The 21,970-nt window shown below is 30.9% G+C and overlaps 1 protein-coding gene and 2 long non-coding RNA genes across 3 annotated transcripts; all 3 read left to right on the top strand.

Annotated features, from left to right (window-relative positions):
• The first annotated feature begins 10,707 nt into the window (after window positions 1-10,707).
• LOC121173608 (uncharacterized) lies at window positions 10,708-11,353 on the top strand. The gene is made up of 2 exons (XR_005888775.1): window positions 10,708-10,858; window positions 11,079-11,353. It is a non-coding gene; the product is annotated as an uncharacterized lncRNA (long non-coding RNA).
• A 4,045-nt stretch (window positions 11,354-15,398) lies between these two features.
• Window positions 15,399-19,640, top strand: LOC106799520 (uncharacterized). Its single transcript, XM_026129380.2, has 9 exons — window positions 15,399-15,476; window positions 16,508-16,720; window positions 17,187-17,906; window positions 17,991-18,244; window positions 18,326-18,493; window positions 18,566-18,670; window positions 18,766-18,838; window positions 18,930-19,025; window positions 19,103-19,640. Exons 1-5 carry the CDS (start codon window positions 15,399-15,401, stop codon window positions 18,462-18,464), a joined length of 1,404 nt encoding a protein of 467 aa, XP_025985165.2. The 3' UTR covers window positions 18,465-18,493; window positions 18,566-18,670; window positions 18,766-18,838; window positions 18,930-19,025; window positions 19,103-19,640.
• Window positions 19,641-19,798: 158 nt separating this feature from the next.
• On the top strand, window positions 19,799-20,812 carry LOC121175216 (uncharacterized). The gene is made up of 3 exons (XR_005892452.1): window positions 19,799-19,880; window positions 20,103-20,187; window positions 20,553-20,812. It is a non-coding gene; the product is annotated as an uncharacterized lncRNA (long non-coding RNA).
• The last annotated feature ends 1,158 nt before the right edge of the window (window positions 20,813-21,970 follow it).

Raw genomic sequence — 21,970 nt, 5'->3', positions numbered from 1 at the left:
CAAAATTTCAATAAAAATAGCCCAGAATACATTTATAGGACAAGACAACAAGCACAAAAATTTCAAGAACACCACAACTACATTTTTTAAGCTAAGTTTTCATACATCGCATGGTTAGGATCCAAAGATTGTAGAGACCCCCCTTACCTCTTGTAGTTTCCAAGCGAATAAGAAGGGTACATCCAAGAATGAAGTTCTCTTGAGTGAGAAACAAGCTTCAACAAAACTCAAGAACATGAGAGAAGATTCAAGTGATGAAGAAGAATGAAAAGGCTAGAGTAAAGGGTGAACTTGCTTACAAACATTTCAAGGCTTCAAGGTTTCTAGACCAACCCTCAAGAACAAGAAGTTTTGTTGCTCTAAACTCCCCTAGAAGCTGACATGAAAATGAGAGGAAATGGCAAGGTTTTGGGTTTTTAATGAAGCTTGTAAGTGTGCTTAAGACTTTGGTCCAATGGATTAAGGTGTTGGCTTATCTTAATCCCTCAATTTTGACTCATGAGTGACTCTTGGCAGGCCATGGAAACTGTGTTCATCAAGCCCACAATTGATATGTATTCCTTTTGAATTTTTACTAAAAATGGTTAAAGTAGAGTTTTGCTAAAAATGGGTATTCTTGCTTTTTACCGAAACTAGTAAATTTTATCATAAATGTCTTGATTACTATGCTAATCTTCCTAGGATTACATGTAACTAGAGTGAACCTCACACAAAGATCACTCTCACACAAAGCTAAATTACATTTTCATTCAATGTACAATGCGATTTTGTCATAGATGAAATTTTCGTTCGGGCAGTTTCCATTTCTCTGCCGAACTAGACTAAACAAGCTAATTACATTATATATATATATATATATATATAACACGAAAATTATACACTTAATATTATATAGAGAATATATTAAATTGAACAGTACAAATTTTCACTGTCTAGCTCATCACAGTGTAACTTTACACATTGTAGCAAAATAAATTAAAAAGAAAATTTCAGAGTATTACAGAAATGCTATATTTCAAGGTTCGACTTTGGGTAAATTTAAAATTACACTACTATAAAATATAGATTTAACATTGTACCTTAACATCGATTTTTGATAAAACCGATGTTAACAAAAATGTGGTGGCACAATTGTAAATAAAGTGACTTTGTTAACATCGATTTTCCAAAAAACCGATGTTAACATGACTGAGTTAACATCGAATTTTATTAAAAACCGATGTTAACTAAGTGATGTTAATGTTAGCATCGATTTTTTTACTAAAAACCGACGTTAATAAATGATACACTAACATCGGTTTTTTATATAAAAAAAACCCGATGTTAAAACCTACATTTTAAAATATATGAATTTCCTCTACAAGACCTATTTCACTCGCACACACTCTTCCTCACGTTCTTGTTTGTTCGCCTCCTCTTGATTCGCCTCCTTGCGCCTCTTCGCCTCTCTGTCGTTTGCTCCATCTGCAGGTAACTCCTCGTGCATCCTCTTCCTCTCATTCCAGCATTCTATCATCACCACCTTAGCCGTGTTTCGTATTCTCCATATCTCATGAAAAATAAGCCCTATTTGGTTTCAAGAAGACGAAATGCGAGTGAGGTGGTGACGGCATCGCAACGCGTTTGCTTTTTGTCTGAAAATGTGCTCTTTGAAATTGATAATGGTGTAAATGTTAGTGTTGTTGTTATTGTGATTCTCTAATGAAGCTTGTGTTCATAAGTTATGGTAGTGTTGCTATTTGTTTTTATTTTTGCTTAGTTTGCGGTTATTACCATGAAAGTTAAATTATACATGTGTTTTTAAGCTATGGTAGAACATCCTATTGTATATAGTTGTGGCCTTCTGGGTCATGTATATGGTAGTAGCTTCACGTACACACTGCTAGAAAATAGGCTTTGGTTGCACAATTTTGTTTCTGGTTTGCATGGTTCTGTGTGTATGTGCTTGTTAATGGGACTTTGTGCTAGTGTGAGAATTCAGCCACAGCCTTAGGCCCCCAAAATAGAAATATCATATTGGTATCGTATTGGTATGTCAAATGTATCATGCATATTAATGTCGTGTTTATATTATAAATGGAGTTTAGAAACCATGGATGAACATCAACAAAACTGGAAGGAAATGGATAACATAATGATCAAGATTAACAAAGAATTAGATGAAATGTTCAACATTGTTCATGTTATTGATTAGGTTAGAAATTATTTCAAGACTATTCTAAAATAAGCATGGCTTGATATACAACAGTACTTCTGCTTATATTAATTTGTTTGTTAAATATATAGCTTTACGGTGAAGTGAGTAGGTCATTTGCTATAAGATTGGATGAACTAGAGCCTACCTGGCATCTGCTACACTCTAGTGGAAACATGCACTCTGTCACATATAACCAAGATTTGGTGAGCCCAGCTCTACTTGCTGGATGGATGGAACTTAGAGAGTTCTATGGGCTCACTGGAAATCGTCATGTCACCTTGACCCACTATGGACAGAGTATTTTCCTCCTCACCATCTTCAAAAGTAGCTCTGAACCAAAAGTTTTCCCTAAATGACACTCCTTGTACCACCAAGTTCCTAACTTAGTCACTTTTAAAGTCCTACTTACTGAGTATAAAGTGACTTGCAGCAGTCTGGTGAGTAATTAAGCACTCCTCTTTATATGTCAAATTTTCATATCATATAGTTATTTAATATGAATTTCTTTTGTTTTTCAGGATGTGTCGAGTACCATGTAATCATTTATGAAAACTGCTAGATTCACTCATTTGAACTTTGAAGGGACGAAGTGTAGAATAGTTTGTAATAATCATAGGAAGACCGCAAAAATTGGAAATCGATGGAGGACTTTTGCACAAACACAAAATTTGCTTCTTGGAACTCAAATCGGATGCAACTTCTAACTTTATTTTATTCTGGCTTTGTTTGTAATTAAAGTACATTACTACTTTAATATATTATCAATTTGTAAATTTTTGTTTATAATATGTTATTTAGTTTAGAAATGTTTATAACTACCCTTGGTGCATGATATATTGATATACTTTATTTATAACTTTTGGTGCATGATTGATTTTATGTGTTTTTATACAATTTTGAACGATAAATTGTGATCTGAATTGCTAATTAAAAAAATACGATATTTAAAAATGAATCATAAAACAACATTGGTTTTTTGAATAACCAATGTTGTTTTTTTCTTACCAACATCGGTCTTTAGGAAAATCGATGTTGTTGTTTGTTGACAAGATCGATTTTTTTTTAAAAAAACCAATGTTGATTGATGTTGTTTTTTGCTACAATAACATCAGTTTTTAAACAACCGATGTTAATGTTGATAAATTAACGTCGGTATTTTCAACATCGGTTAATAACCGATGTTGAAAGTCCTTAATAAGCGATGTTAAAAGCTTATTTTCTAATAGTGTTAATAAAGTGAAAATGGCTCACAATAAATTAAATACAAGGCTGTCTTTCATTGTTCTAAGCTTTTTACTCACTACTTTATGAAGATAAACATGACAGAATTGTGTTGGGTTCAACTCTTTATGGAGCAATGAAAATATTAAGAACTTAAAAGGTTAGTAGGTCGCCTTAATATGAATGTAATCAAATAAATAATAGATTTTATATTCCTTTGAAGGAAATCAAGCATTATTTGTTCTTCATTCCTGAGAAATATTGTTGTCATAGACCTATATGTCTAACAGGACTTCAGGGCATATTGAAATTAAACCATACTAATGGAATTTAGGTAAAAATTGTTAGTAATATAGCAGTGAGATATTACAAATATTGAGAATGGTATGATAAGTACAAAGAGAGAGAAGACAACACACAAAATTCTTGGCCGATGTCTATTATCAAGAATCTGTTTGGAGAATCATGAACATCATTTGTCTTAATTATCGTAAATCAATCAAGGTATAGGGATCTATCCAATCAGACATGTCTCTTATATTAACTTTCGCTTTTTTTCATCTGGGATCATTATTGCACATATTACATATTTTCATTAAATTTGAATTTAAAATTTTTTTAATTATAAAATAAGATTTGTCTTTTGATTAATTATAACTTACCAGGGCCAGGGTGTTTAGGGAACATTTTAGGAGTTTCATATAATATGTTATATGTATTTGGTTGTTGGTGCTTCTTATGTTTTGTTTTTCGTGTTAGTTGTATGTCATACTATCCAATATGTATTGGTATCACTGGACTTTTATTAACCAAATTTTGACATGCATGATCTCAGTTTAAATATTATTTGATATGTTCATTTGTACGTTAAATGTTAGTAAATTATATTATATTTATATATTCATAAGATATCCCTTATTCTTATTTTCAATAAAACAAGATATACTATAAGTAAAGCTGAATCTCTAAAAAAAAATTGTTTTTATTGATCATTTACTTTAGCCCAATTTGAAAATAATTATATACATATTTTTTTTAATTTATTTCAAAAGTCTAGATACATATTCTGAATTGGAAAATGTATTTTTCTTTTTTGTGACTATGGCATTGGAAAAATCCAATTTGAGAAAATAGTAAGTGCCTACTATTTTAAGATGCTTTTATAGTCAAGAAAAGAAAAGAAAAACCTTAGCAACGAATTTTAACACTTCATATTTTTTCATCTTCTTACTATTTTAATTTTAATTTTGGTTATTCATTTTTTAAAAATTAAACTCTTAAAAATTTAGAGAAAAATTTGTATTTTATAAAAAATTGTAGTATTACAAATGGTCATAATCTGTATTTTTTTATTTGATTATAAAAATTTGGAAGCACAAGAAGAAAGCCTATTTTAGTTTCTATGGCCAAATATTTTTAAAGATTTCACCTATGTGGCTAAGGAATTATAAGTTACTAATATGACAATTCAGTTTGATTTTGCATTCTTATTGTCCAAATTTAGTTTGAAGTTTGAACGTAGGGATTAAAATAAGTTTTCATTTTTTTAAATCACAGGACGAAAAAAGTCAATTTTAAATTTGGAGGGCAGAAAATAAACTTACCCAAAATCATTTTATAATAATTTTAAATAAATTCATTTTCTATTATTTAACCTCTTATGACATAGTGCATTTTTTATTACTATTACAGTTTTATATTTTCTAACCTAATGAAAAAATAAAATTTTAAATTAAATTCTTGGGATGAACATTTTTTACTAGACCAGGTAGGGGAATTTACACTCAATTCAGGGGAAAGAACAATTTATCTAAAACTACATTAACAATTAAATTATTAGGGAGAAATTGTTTTTTAATTTATTTTTACTATACTATTAACATAAACAGAATTTTTCTTGCTTACTAACATGAGACTTAACTAATTTGTTAAATTTTTTTTTATCTAATATGGAATGCTATATTTTCTTATGAGATGAAACCAAAAAAATTATAAAAGCATAGACATGCATGATGTATTGTAAAATTTTATATTATCAAACAAATTTGGGAAAGAAGCTTTTTTATTAAGTATTTAAATATTCCTTTTAATTATTTTATTCTTCATCATTAAATGCATCATTTTGAATATTCGCTTTAATTATTTTATTATTCTCTATTAAAATCAAAATCATGCATCATGATAATTACTAAATTGTCTAAAAAAAAGACTGAATTAAAAAATTATGTTTTGTAAGATTTGAATATTGAACCTAATCATGCAAGAAAATATTTTTAATTCAAAATAATTTATAATAGTAATTTTACCAGTCAATTTTTATGATTAAAACATCCAAAAATAAAACTACAAGTATATATTATGATTCCTATTAATGGATAATATTAATATATATTTTCATACATAATTAACAAAATTATGATCCGTAAGATTTTTATGATTTGAACATTTCAAACCAATAATAATAATAACAATAATAGAATTTATATTCATGATTTATATATTAGGTATTATTACTGTATATTTTATTATTTAATATTTTTTAGTATTTATGTATTATAATGATATTTAGATAATAATTTATTATATTATACTAAATATTATTATTAATTATTAATGTAACAAACAATAATGCATAAATATAATGCTAAATTATATTTTTGGTCCCCTATAATTTTAAATTTATGATTTTGGTTCTCTTATTTTTAAATCAAGACATTTTAGTCTTCTTATTTTTTAAAATAAATAATTTTTGTTCTTATGTTATGATCCTAACTTTAACATGATGTATTAGTGCCGATGTAATATTTATATAGGTTGTTGACATTATGCTTAGGAGATAAAAAAGTTAAATAAAGTGAAAAAGAAAAAGAATCTTAAATTCATGACCTGTTATTCAAATATAAGATAATAAATTATAAGACACTTACTTTCATTACTTAGTTCTATAAAAATAATTTATATGTATCATTAGTCAAGAGTTATTAATTTTTTTGAATTATAAAAATTTATAAATTAAAAAAATCATATATAAATATTTTTAATTTTATTTTATATGTTTTTTATTTTAAATAATTTACATATTTTTAATTTAATTAAATTTCATAAATTAATATCTAAATTATTTTGTAATATTTTAATATATAAATTAATTTTACTCTAATTATATAAATCAATATGACTACATAAATTAATATGTAAAATATACATATTACGTAAATTTATTTTAATATATAAATTATTTTTATTCTAATTATATAAAGTAATAAAGTTTTAATATTAAATTTATTAAGAAACTTATGTGTTAATTTTTTTTTAATTATAAAAAATTATTTAGTAATTAAGTTTTTAATAGCAATTATATAAATATATAAAATTACATAAATTAATATGTAAACTATTTTATGTAATTTATAGAAATTATGTATATTTATTTTATTATATAAATACCAGATATTTTTATTTTAATTATAAAAATTAATAAATTTTAATTTTAATATTATTTAAATATTAATTTAAATTTACGTAACTTGTATAAATTACATAAAATAAATTCTTAAATAATCCATATATTGGTTGATTATTTTTTAATAAAATTATAATAGAATAAGAACAAATTTTTGTTAATTTATATTAAAATAAAAAATACCTCTAAAGTTAAATATTAAATATTTTATTTTAATTTGTAAATTTTTATAATTAAAAAAAATTAACTTTTGACTAATGTTACATGTAAAATACTATTTTATATAAAAATAAGGAATCAAAATCACAAATTTAAAATTTTTTAAAACAAAAATTACAATTTAACCTAAATACAAATTATCAATTAATACTAGATATCACCCTATTTTTTGCACATAATCTCTGGTACGAATTATTAAATAATACTATCTCCTTAAATATTATTATATTTCTTATATATATTTATAGAGTTACCTTAAATACTTTAAACAAATATTTATTATTATTTATTTAGATCTATAATACTTTTTAAAAAAATTAATCAATCAACTTACAAATTATTAGCTATATTATTAATGCTTAAGTCAAATAAATAGTAAATACGTATATATAAATTAAAGTTATAGTTAATATAAATAATATTTTGAATGTTTAGCTTATTTTTACCATATAAAATAAGTTAATATCATCACTAATTGTTTATAATAAGTTAAAAGAAGGTTATAACAACTCTTATCTACATTAGCTGCAATCAAGAAAAGAAAAATTAAGATAAGTTAGAGACAATCAAAATAGAAGCACTACTAAAAATATCATATTTTACGACGCACATTTTGCGTGGGTCTTATATAACCCGACGTAGTAGTGCACACAGTGGCATTTACGTAAATATATAAGTTTTATATACGGTGCATTTTGTATACGACGACGTTTCATTTTAACCCCGCCTTTGTACCTTTGGTGGAACTTATCTAAGACGGTGCGTTTATAGACACCGTCGTAGAAATAGTCAGATACAAAGACGGTGTTAGTCATACACCGTCTTTAATTTTGTACTTTATATACTCCTGTTTCGCGATGATTGAACACTCTCGTGTCCTCCAAAAACCTATAGCAAAAACCTAAATGCTCTACTCTGTTGCCTGAACTCATCCCATCGACGACTTCGTCGTGCCCACCCTCACATTGCGTTTCCCTGACCTCCGCAAAACGAACCCTAGCTATTGTTCCCATCACCGCCACGTAGCCGAAGTCGTGCCCTTTGGAGTGGTGTCGCCACCTTGCTAGTGTGAAGGTAAGGATGTCAAAGTTTTTGAGTTCTTGTTTGGTAATATAAATGTGTTATAGTATTAAGGGCTTACTTAAGTAAGACTTTTAAAATGTGATTATCGACTTGTTGAGTTGCCCTAACAATGTCATCGTTGAATATGCCATATGGATTTGAAGGCCAAAGGGTTTACTTAAGTCAGAGTACTGAGGAAGTTTATGTTCTTGGTTGTTTTGGTTTCGCGTTTTTCGCATCTGGATTGGTGCACATCAAGCATAGCTTGTTGGATTTATTACATATGCATTTGTGGTTTGGATTATTTTCCTCCATTATTAGATATGCATAACCCGTTGGATTCAAATGACAAAAGGAATCTACGTTACTGTACTGGTTTTCTTCTTCACACTGATTAAGGGTTATTATTATAATTATAAAAATGCACAAGTGGTTGGATACAATTTTCGTCTTGCCCCATCTGAACTATTTCTTGATACATGAATGACATTGTTCAATAATGTAATTTTTTATTTGCATTGTGTACTTTTTTGTTTTGATGAATAGTATGAGAGTTATGGTTAAGCTTCAGCTGAAACTAAGAGTCCAAGAACTACTATTCGAGTTGGATAATTATTTGGACTAGGTTTTGGAAAAGTCTAAAAGAAATGTTGTTGGCTCATGGCTGGAATAGAACTATCCCCACATTTGTAATAATATCTGGTTCCAACTTGAACACCTACATGAAGAAAGAAATATGTCTGAGCTTAGTCCTAACAAATTAGAGTCATTAATTGTAGTTATTATTCAATTGATACCATTCTTTTTGTTTTCATATAGTGACTAAAAATTTATTTTTAACATATCATCATAAAAATGTTATACTTTGTAGCTTCATAAATTTAAAGAAAATAAATAGTAATGTGCTTAACAACAAACAATTAAATATTGTTATATTATTGGGGATATGATTAGAAGAGTAATAAATCAGAAATTTGAAACTGCAGTGAACAAAGTTATATTTGGGTTTGAATTAATTTTGTTACATTTTTCAGAGGAACTTAGATCAATTGGAAGAGTTACTCAAGAAGGTTAAATTGAAGACCATAAGGACTGAACCACCTTCTGAATCTATTGTTGGCACAAGGTACTTTTTGTTTATTAATTTTGATTGTGCATTTAGAAATTATTAAAAATAAAATTTTTTCTTATGGGTTGTTATTGGTTGGTAAGTTGGTGTATCTTAGTTTCACTTGTTGATTGGTAAGTTGGTATTGCATACTGAAAATCACTGGATAAAAGAACAATTAGAAAAAGTGGTTGAAACTTCAACAAAAATAAGTCAATTATATTTATATTCCCCCTTAAACCTACAAGTTAGTGCATCCACACTCTGACTTCCAATTTAGGCAGGAAAGGATATTGAAAGGTAGGTTTATAATTGGTCCTCCACTATTAATAAAATAATCATTCCAATGAATTATAGAACCACTAACTTCATAGTGCTTAAACGCATGAAGTAGGTTTCGTAGACAACCCTATTAAAAAAAAGGTTTCGCAGACAAACGACTAGGAGGAATTGATTACCTGAGAACCCCCTTCATTAAAACCATTTAGGTGTGGTAAATGCATGCCAAGGTTTTGGCACAAACCTTTATCTAATGGTTCCACTGAGTTGTGGGTCATAGTTCCATCAGGAATGTTATTGTGGCAAATAATTAATTGATTGCAATATCTGAAATCACCAAAAAGCTATCAAATCCCAACTCAAGAAAAAAAATCAATAATTTTTAGTTTCCTTTTTTAGTTCAAAAAGCAAACCCATTATTTACAGCCCTGAAACTTATATCTTTTGACATTAGACTGTCAATACTAAAATCCAGGCTGCTGTTAACAGAAGCCAACTTCATACGCACAAACCTCATGTACCAACCAGGAATTCTTAATGAGCAACAAATCTAAAATCTGATTATTATGGCCATGATTTGAGATGCTTATTGGCCAACAGTGGTTTACCTCAAGTTGGCGCTGCAATGACTGAACATAGTTTATAATTTCATCAACCATTAGTGCTTAACCCAATTCAAGGAATCATAATGCCGATTGCCTTGCTGAAAAACTAATAATTAATATTAATAAGACCCCATGCTGCTAATTGCCAGTCTCTTTCTTGGCTAGCACCTACTACCTCTCTCGATCGGTCTCCTTGTGTTTTTCTTATTATTAGTTTGATTTTGTTTGTTTTCATTATTATAAACACACACACACACATATTCTATCCAAATCACAACTATTAATTTTCAAAACAATATTGACGATGAAGATCACATATTCTATCCAAATCACAACTATTAATTTTCAAAACAATATTGACGACGAAGATTACTGTAATTTACTCTCTAAACAAAAAGAAATTTCTTTTTCCACAAACTTTATATTCTATCCAAATCACAACTATTAATTTTCAAAACAATATTGACGATGAAGATTACTGTAATTTACTCTCTAAACAAAAAGAAATTTCTTTTTCCACAAACTTTATCAGTTACCATGGGTCAAAAGACATAGTTTCGTACTTTATTATTCACTTTATCTCATGTATAAGTTAAGAATATCAAGCTAGCTAGGTATACCAGCTACCCTCTCTTCTTCCATTTGAAGGATATCTCTGCATCGTTACCATATTTTGGCTGCTTTTCAACAAATATCAGATAGATGTATGTTCAAATTTCAATAAATCTTCATGTGGTTTCATTCGATGAATATATATCTCGCTCTATTTGATACTTTGGTATGATATTTAGCACGAAATTAAAATGGAGCACAATCTGTATATGCATATATGATATGTGTTTAAAGATGAACATATGTTGTGTTGGCTTCTCAAGAGGATGATGGATTAACTCTGATATCTTATCTTAATTGTTGGTGTCGCAGATATACATGACTTAGAGGTATTAGCTGCATATATTAGCAGAATCATAAATCTCAAGGAAAAGCAGTTGAAGCATATCTATCCTTCTGCAAAGGTAGAAAATCTGTTGACAAATATCTTGTTACTCCTGCCTTTAAATGTTAACAGTGATTGTTTTGTCCTTATTCTTAAAGATAGAGTTAATGCAGCTATTAATTAATAATGTAATAGGAGCGTCTAATTAAGGTAGTTGAACATGTTGAGTAAATTATTATAAATCTTTTGTATTTATCTTTCATTTTTATGGATAAAACAAACTTAATTAGGAGAAGAAAAAGAAAAAGAAAAAGAAAAGTGTAAATTATATTTTTTTTTTCAGAATGATTGATAGGAGGCATTAGGCAATTTTAGGTACGTAGTTAAAAAGGAGAAAACAAAATTAATAGAGAGGCTAAGTTCAAAATCTGTTTTTTTAGAATACTTGAAAAACAAATGAAATGGAGCTAGTCCAAACTATTCTAATCCAGATCCTATAAAGTAATTTAAGATGGGGCTAGTTGAAGCTCGTGTTACCTTCATGGGGGTGCATATAAATTATTAATTTGGATAATAATACCCGTATACCTCTTTTAACGTGTAGAGTAAATAGAAGAAAGAAATAAAAAAAGAAAAAACGAAAGAAAAAAATTGACATAAAAATGATATAGAAAAAAACAAATACATATATATTATTATATTTATTCTAATAATATATTGTTTGTCTAAATAAAATTGAATTCAAATCCTATCAATACATCTTAGGTTTGATTATTGGGAATAAAAAAATATAATTGAAACATAAAACTCTTAATTATAGGTGATTAGCTAACTTTCTTGTTGACAATTGATTATGAAGATAATCAATAAATACTTTTGTCTTCTCTGATTACTATTAAATCAAACCTAACATACAACAGTTATATCTTTCGCTTTTAATCTTTTTGTACTTAAACATTTGAACTTTATATTATTTGACTTGTTAAGAATTCAATGTATGTATTTTAACTTTTAAGTACAAAAGTAAACTCAATGCACGAAGGCATTTTTTCTTCTTCTAAAAATCCTTTGTCTAACTAGTCATACTCATACACTTTTTTTCTCAGCCAAACCATGTTAGAAAGCAGAATACTCCTCCTTTGTGATCTCCTCAGGCTTTCTCATCCAAATAGGCTTTTGCTTGTTCACCAAAGAGCATTCATGTGACACTTCCTTAATCTTCTTTTTCTTTTTATCTTCCTTCTCCTTCTCTTCGTCAACATCCTCCACCTAAGTAGATTAAAAAATTAGATATTGAAGTAAAATTGTAATTAAAAAAATACCAAAAAATAAAAAAATTACATTTTAAATGACTTGTTTAGATGGTATTCCTTATGGTTCAAGTAATAATAACGATGACAATTCTATCCATGTTTTGTTTGATATTGATTTGATTTTTTGCATAAAACAAAGAGGGGAACGAGCAACAATTTGAAGGTTGTATATTCAGGAACTAAAGAATTCAAAATAGCTAGTAATAAGAGGTATTTGTTTTTGGGATTTTCTGAGCACCAAGGCTCTTGGTGCTCAGAAAATCCCAAAAACAAATCCCTCTTATTACTAGTTATTTTGAATTCTTTAGTTCCTGAATGTACAACCTTCGAATTGTTGCTTGTTCCCCTCTTTGTTTTCTGCAAAAAAGAAAATCAATATGAAACAATTCAGGCTGAATTGTTATCGTTATTATTACTCGAACCATAAGGAATAACATCTAAACAAGTCATTTAAAATGTAACTTTTTAATTTTTTGGTATTTTTGTTAATTACAATTTTACTTCAATATCTAATTTTTTAATCTACTTAGGTCGTTTTTTTAATATAAATATGAATTTAAAGGTGATATACTGATAATATAAATTACTTGCTAATCACAAATTACGATACATATCATTTTTAATTTTAACTTAATTTTATAAATATTAATAAATTTATAATAAGACAATTTTTTAATTGGACTCTAAATTATAGAAATAAGACAGGAATTAAAAACTAATTAATGATATGTCTTAGTTCTACTCACCCTGGCATAACTACCAGTAACAACCTAACTAACTTGGACTTCAATTGCTACTAGCTGATCATTTTATATCAGCAGATATCATGCTCCAAGCTTTCAGGTTTTCCACTACGATTGGTTCAGTACCATTGTTGAACACAAACAAGTACGCTTGGTTCATCACTGCTAGCTCAGGATAGACCCGGGACAAAATGTTTGTCTTCCCTCCTGCTCCAAAACTCTCCACAACTGAGTGATCAATCTTCCATTCATTTGAAAAAACAAAGAATATTAAATAATTATACATTAGTATTTTGGAGCTCATAAATGCTATATATAAGCACCAAATGGAATTGAATTTGCACATACCAAACTCCTAAGAAAAATCTTCTTATCTGCGGCCAAATCCACATCTACAAACCCAGCAAATTGGGGTTTGTACAGATCACTCTTCAAAGATGAACTATTTACAAATATCAAAAACAAAAATAACCAATTCGAAGGAAATTCAAAATAACAAAATAGATATAATTAAAATAACCTAACCCACCCTGTAGTTTTGAACCCTTTTCGACACATAGATCCTGCGCCTTTACCCACTTAGGATCATATGCCTCTGTCTTGTCCAAGCTTGAAAAGGCGAATGCTACTTCAACATCTGCCTGCAGTTATATAATATTGTTATATGTATTTATTTGTATGAACATACACTCATTAATGCATAATTAAGAATTAGACCTGGGCTGCAGTGATTCCTTTTACTTCGCTATAATCTCCCTTCTCAAGCCTTTGATTGTCTATGTTAACTTCTTTGCCTCTGAGACTGTTTAACTCTTCAACAGGCCATTGCACCAATTGTCTCCCAGTAAAATCGAGCCACACAGTTCGTGGAATCGCCTAATTATTTTACCAGACACATACATGCATATTACAATTCCTTTAATTTGTATAAGGATACAAAAATAAAACACTTATAGCTGAATGCCAAACAAAAAACATGAAAGGGAGTTAGAGATTCAGAATCGAGCAAAGATTGAGTAAATCTAGAATTATCTCTCTCAATCCAGGAAAAAAAATATTGAAAACATATGTAAGATTGGGCGGTGAAGAGAATAGTTAGGGTATAAAAAAAAGAAAGACAAGAGCAAGATGGAGGCAAAATTTAATTTCTTACAAACAAATTTTTTTTATTTTACATTTACACTGAATAATTTTATGTTAGACTTTTTAACAATATAAAATATATTGTCTCCTGATTAGATTGAACAATTTAAGAGAAATTACTGTACCCTGGCCTGTAGCTGCATCTATTGAAACTGATAAAAACACTGGCTTTTCAAATAGTACACTCCATTGTAGTACATTGGCCCTGCATTGTTGACAATTAAAAGTGTGAGATGGTGTACACAAATATATGGATGGTTGTCATTGAAAAATTTAAAGTAAAATATAATAGAATTATAAAGTTCTTGCTTACCGTTTGGATCTGCATGTGATTGACACATCGTTACACAGATATAGGAACCATGAAAGGATTACATGCAAAGGAAAGAAAGTTATTAGCTTGATTGGTAATGAAAACTAAAATTGTAAAATTTCTACATAATATGTTTATATATGATAGCATGAGACTGTCAAAATAAGTAAAAGAAGCATGTATTTTAATGTATTATTTTTTGGTACACATTTTAATGTTATATGAATGGTTAAAATTAGTCATTTCTTACAAAATTTTCATTAGTAGAGTAGTTTGTAAAGTTTCCTTTTGAAATTATTTGCCCCAAGGGCAACACATCCCAATTCATTCATATCTTTGAATAATTTCTCTCTACAATTATTTAGTATGCTGAAAGAATATTATGCCAGCATCATCTGGACATACCAAATTTACACACACTTACAATAGAATCAAACATAAAATTAGATTTATTTAGCCACTTTAGAAAAGCTACATATGGATCAAACTATCTGCAATGCACTAATTTGGTAAATGAAACTCACAGTAAGCAAATAAGCCTAGGACCCACCAAGTGAATACATAAAACCAGCCGGTCCTCCACACCACATACAAACCCCAGGGCAAATTAATGCATCCTGACTTAAACCACTTTGTGCAATATTCGTAGACTATTGAAGACTTATACTGCAATATGTCCACAAAAGAATTGAAACAAGATCACAATGTATTCATTAATTCATCTCCTTTTCAAAGAGACACAGTTGCTTTCTAGTTTTTGATAATGCAGTCAATGTTTAAAACTAACTACAGAATATGGAAAGTGACAACTCATCAAATACAGGGGATAACATAGCAAGTCAAGAGGAAGATGCTACAGTAGCAACAATAGGGGTACACCAACCAAACAAAGAGGTGCAATTAGTGAGTAAAACTAAAAGGAGGATTGTGAGGCCCACGTACCTAAAAGATTCGGTGCTAGTAATTAGGGAACAAGAATAACGAATTGCTGATATTCTGAAATCACAAAAGACAAATTCTGTTATGAGAATTTCAGTATAAATATATCATTACTTGTTGAATTTATGTTCAAATTATAGAAGTAAGACAATTTTTTAATTGGACTCTAAATTAGTTGAATCTTCTATAGCTTTTACTTTTACGATTAAGCTTTGAAAAATTTTCTTATTTCTTTTGGCTCTTACTCTTGTCAACAGTCTTTCATCCCTTGCAAATGATATTTGAAATTATTACACCTTGATAGATTTATATCATATAGAGTGAAAGTGTTGGACAATATGTTGTTGAATCATCTATTTACTTGCTATTTGAGTATATGGTTTATGAGTTGCACGATCTTCTTGTTTCCCTGCCTAATAAGTGGACTTGTTTTAAAAAGCACGATCTTCAAATGGGAAAGTTAGATATGAATTTTGGTATAAGATCCCTTGATCTTCGACTAATTTGCCGTGCTAATAGCTTCTAAATCAGACATTAAAAAAGATAATTTTTATCATTTGTCATTTGAACGGTGTTGAAGATTAACCTGTGGGTTTATTTAACTATTATCTATCGTTGGGATCATATAGACTATTGGCTAAAGTTTTGACAGTTTCTGCCAAGGCTGAAGCATGTTCTTAACAACCATGAAAACCAAATTTTCTAGGAATTCATACTTTAAGGCAATAACTGTTTTCGGTTTCACATAAAGTTTTTTTTCATTTATTATTTCTTCAATTTCGATGTTAAATTTTAAGGTTGTGATTGCATGCTAAACTTACATTATATGCTGATTGCATGCTTTTGCTTTACTGGGGGTATTGTGGCAGAACATTGTCATTGACTACTTGCTGATTGCTAGTATTGTATAATGATATACATTTGGCTGCCTTTAACCCTTTATTTTGACTAATGTATTTATGTAGGCAAAGTTTGATATCGCAGAAGCTACGAAGGTTAAGACGAAGGTTATGTCAACAGTAGCAACGAGATGGCGGCAATTTAAGTCCACATTGACTAGCAAATTTGTGTTTGCTAAGAGTGAAGGTCAACAAATGCAGGATGTTGTGACAAAATATGGACTAGATCCTGAAGCGTGGAAACAATTTGAAGAAACTCGGCTCACACATAACTGGGAGGTTAGTTGAATCTGTCTATCGTAACTTCAAATGAATATTTTTTTACCAATTTGATTATTTTAATTTGAAAAAAGTTTCCGCAATTATGTATGTCACATTACAGGGTATTAGGAAACGAGCACAATCAATTCAAAAACACAACGACTGCCCTCACGTACTTTCACGTGGGGGATATGATTTGCTTCAGAAGAAATTGTTAGACGAGAAACGAAAAAGGATACAAGAGGAAGCATTGTTGAGTGATAATCCAGCAAGTCTTGATGACCCCCCATCTCCAATAAAAAGACATGTTTAGTGGAAGGTTTCTCGGACCAGGGCTGTTGGCAATATGACATCTGAGTCGGCACAGGAAATTGCAGATAAAATAGTAAGTTCACTAATATGTTGCAATGTTCATATGTTTAAGTATTTTTGTAATGACAATGACTGCACGCTGTGTATTTTTTGTGTCACTTGTTTTGTGTAGGACTCCTTAGAAGAGCAGGTAACGCAAGGTTCGTTTGTACCCCATGGTCGGCAAGACATACTGAACACTGCCATTGGGCGACCTGACCATGGGGGTCGCATTCGGGCAGCAGGCTCAGGTGTGACTATTACTCAGTACTACGGAAGGGCATCAAGGACATGCAGCAGCTCGTCCACATCCATCAGCCAACAACAACTAGATGAAGTTGTTGCAAGGCTTAGGGAAGACATGACTGGTCAGATTAGGGAAGAATTGAGGACTCAGCTAGAAGAGGAAAATAAAATGAGCTTGGAAATAATGACCAATGCATTGAAAGAGGCTATTAAAAAAGAGTTGTCAAATAAAGGATCCCCAGAGTCGCTCCAAATTCAGTTGGACATACAACAATTAGGTGCGCGTGTCAGCACTAAGGGAAGTAATGTTGTTATCAATGTCCAGCCTTCACAAGAACATCATGCTGATGCCATACCATTGATGGGACTGTATGTGCAGCGTAAGGATGGTACACTAAGGTTGGTGGCCATGGGGAAAATAATGGAGGGGGATTCAATCATACACACAGTGGCATATGCAGATGATGTTGTCAGGGTAAGTGTGGAAACAATTATCGATCCTGAGGCTGAGGTCCCCTATGCCACCTCAGAAATACAATATGTGAAGCAAGCCGTCAATACATTTGTAGCTTGGCCCACACACCTTGTGAAAGCTGTATTAGATGAGGTAAGATGTTTGATTTGACATACCTAAAGTAAAACATTCATAGATTACACTACAAATACTCACCCACTTTCATTAACCATGTAGGATCCAGAAAGTATTCCGCACAACGAGGATGCACATGCGCCAAAGCCGGCTAATGTGGACGCAGATGATCCGTTGCGTGGCTTGATAAAGTACAGTTTCGATATTTACGACAAGCCAGTTGAAATCAACTTTGATGGGAGCTGCTTTGGAATTGTAGATGCACCGACATCGATATTCATAACATATTCAGATGTTAGTGAAATAATAGCAGGAGACAAAAGTCTTAACATATCTGTCTTACAATTATGGTTAATGTAAGTGAAATCCTTCATTTATTTGTTCCTCATTCATTCTATATCATGATCCAGTACAATACTTTCAAATCATGTGAATAGGTATATGCATGAGTGGAGTCAGATATTCAGTCAAGGTTCCATGTATGCATTCCTTGAGCCACAGTCGTTGGTTTGTTCAAAGGATACACGCAGCGAATGCCAACAATATCATGAAAGATGGCTTAAGGAATCTGACTGAGAGGTGTACATTGGACCTTACTTCCATTAGTAAGTGCTGTTTAACAAACATACTTCAAATGGTGTTTGGGTGTATACGTATCTAATGAGCATGACATGCAGGGCACATTGGCAGCTCGTACTTTTGTGTCCTAGGCAACATGTTGTGGTTTGGTTGTGTTCGTTGCGTAGGAAACCTGGTATGCATATCAAAGCTACAATTAATAGGTTATCTCATACCATATAACTTTTTACAAGCCTTCTTTAATGGTCATCATTCAACATGTTGTTCTATATGCGTTGATGTGCTTTTTTAAAACCAGTGTAATGACGAAATTGAAGACGACCTTGTCTCCTGAAACTAAGGTAGTTGCACCTAAGTGGATTGAAGTTAAGGTAAGTCAGCTATGTACCATGCGTTATTGTTGTCTAGTTAAGTCATGTAATTATGTAATGTATACGATATTCAAATTTTTTCCATATGTAGAGTCACGTTCAAACCAGATGTTATGAATGTGGATATTACATAATGCATTGGATGTGGAACATCATAACCAACGACATAAAGAGTGACTGGTCCATGGTATGCATAAACTTCAGTGCAATTGGAACTGAATTTTTATATTTGCATTACTAACTTTAAAATATGAATACTTGCAGTGGTTTGCTGATGAGACACTGTTGGACATCGACAACATCACCACAACTCGAAAGAAATGGGCAACATTTTTTTTAAAGACAGCAATAAGTAAAAACGGCTAATGATGGCTTCGGAGTATTCTTTTTTCCTGTATTTGAGACAATTGTTTTGTTATTTTAGACAACAACTATCTTATTTTCAGTCATGCTACTAATACAGTGACCATTCACAATTCCTATAATGGTGATGCGGCCAAACGTCGTGCTTTTTTGTTCTTAGTATTACCTACTAAATTTGATATAATTGTAGTAATATATTGTCATTACCCCCTTCTACTACATTGCATCTGCATTTGATTACCACAACAACAATTTAGTGTAGATGTTGTACCACCAAGCTTGCCACTGCAGCAATTAAGTGAACGAATGAAGTGTCCACAGTCATTGGATGGTTGCTTGGTAGAGGTACATGCTAATAACTAATAAGATTTCCTGTGCAGGGTATCATTGTTTTTGCATGAGTGATGGCTACCTTGGGGCTGGATATTTTGGTTGAATCTGCCTCACAAGTTATTTCGAAGGTAATTGACATAATCTTTTGTTCTTGTTTGTTTATTATATACCTAAATTTGGGTTCAAGACTAGTTATTCAACACGTGGATTATCTACCACAAGATTGTTCTAATAAGTGATTTTATCATTTGAGCAGTTCATATTATCATTTGACCTTGCTTTTGCTTTGATTCCGCTCCTAAAGTTCACTAGCAGCAAAATGACTAGCAGCACAAGCATTGAAGAGGTGTGTTTCCTCCTTGTTTGTGGATTGATGAACTATAAGTTAATACATTATACTCAAATGTTCTACTTCTAAAATTTGATCAGCTAGGCTTACATGAATTGTTGAATTGATCAGCTAGGCATACATTATATCAACTGTCAGTGTCACTTTTTCAGTCTAATAATATTTTGGTTTATATTATGATTTTTATGAAGCTATCTGTTTTATATGGTATTGGTACAGAGATTGCAGGGATGCCAAGGGAAGGCGACCAGGGGATGAAAATTATGATTAAAGAGAGTTCTTGAGGAGTTTGTCAGATGCTCAGGTAATTACTGCTAAAGCAGTTGGGTGAAATTCTCAAATTTTGAATGCTGCATGCAATTAACATCGTCATTTGATGAAATGCAGAATCTTCCTTACTGGTTTAGTGCATGTTTTATTCATTGCATTCCATTAAAATTATTATTAATCAAGAGGATTCTTGCTTAATTGAATTCAGTATTGAGCGTGCTGCATTTTCCTTATATAGTAGTTCATTCATTTATTTAATTTTAGTTGACAACTTGTGGAATGGTCATATCAAAATATAACCTATGAAAGAGGATAATCTTGTCAACTAATTGTTGAGTTCTTTATTTTATTGTTTTGTCTTTTATGTTGCATGTGATGACTTTGTTTCTTTTCTTGTAGGGAAGTGGAAGATTTTGCACGAAGGTTAAATTCTGATTGGCCTGAAAGGATGCAAATTTTATCTTTGGGCCAAGACAGAAGACTAGTAACAATTTCTATGAATAGCAATGGTTCAACGCAGTTGTATACAGGTATGTTCTATCTATCTTCTCAATATTCGCGGTGAACCCTACTTGCTGCCTTGTTTTCTATCAGAAGCATCATTAAACTTTGGTCTGAGTCTGTTAGTTCTAAGATATGATTATGGACTGAGGGTTAGACTAGCAGTAACGGTATTATAGCACATGTTAATTATTTTCAAGGACGTGTTATTCCATAGGGCTTGATCATTGGGTCTGCTTTTGGTCCCTGCCCTCCCTCTCGTTGTTATTACTATTTATATGTATATCACATACTGCCAAGTTCTGAATTTCAAAATGATTTTAATTGGATACTGATAATTTAGAAGGGCTGGGTTAAGGGTGGACTTGCAACTTAGGTTTTAATCATGAATGATGTCTTTATCGTTCAACATATAATGTATGCTACATATAGGTTTTGATAAAAGGTAGTGCAGCAGTGGCACATAATTCAATTTCCAAGGTGAGTGGCACATACAATGTTTGTTGTTGTCTGAATCTTGGAGATGTGAACAACATGTGAGTAATATTTGTTTGTTCCTTATAACTGATAACCAAAGTGTAGCTTTGTTTTTGAAATTTGAATGGTATAACCCAAATTTTGTGAGCAGGGGAACTACTTCAACGACGGTCCTTATAAAAACCCGTCGTTGAAACTTCGAAGAACAACGACGGTGTACTCACCACCGATGTTGACATACTATCAAACAACGACGGGTGAACACGCCGCCGATGTTGAAAGAAAACCCAACAAATACAAGTGTTAGGCGTACCCGACGTTGAACTAGACCACAACAACGACGAGCCTTCGTGTACCCGACGTTGAAATGGACCACAACAACGATGGGTCTTCGCGTACCCGACGTTGAAATGGACCACAACAACGACGGGTTCTTCACCATGTGCATCGTCGAATCATTTTTTATAACGTCTATTGTTATATAGGCACTGACGTTGTATTCTAACATTACAAAGATGGGTCCTAGTATGACCGATGTCGTTGTTGTCCACATACAACGACATCTGGAACAAAGACGGTGTGGGGCCCGTCGTAGATACCCGTTTTCAACCGATGTAGAAGCTTCTTTTTGTAGTTGTGAAGAGAACTAATAAAAATCACATCAACCAAAAAAAAAACGGAAAAATCTTACATATTCGAAATCCATCTTCTTTAGGGAAACTGCAATTTCTAACAAACAACTCTTAAAATCTTATGTTTCCTTTCACTTATTGTCATTCAAAGTTTGCAGAAGGGGAAAAAAAGAGTATTATTTTTACCTATATTAGTAGTAGCGAGCA

The sequence above is a fragment of the Glycine max genome, chromosome 1, assembly GCF_000004515.6.
Source record: "Glycine max cultivar Williams 82 chromosome 1, Glycine_max_v4.0, whole genome shotgun sequence".
In the NCBI taxonomy this organism is placed as follows: Eukaryota; Viridiplantae; Streptophyta; class Magnoliopsida; order Fabales; family Fabaceae; genus Glycine; species Glycine max.
This window is presented reverse-complemented; position numbering and strand designations above follow the sequence as displayed.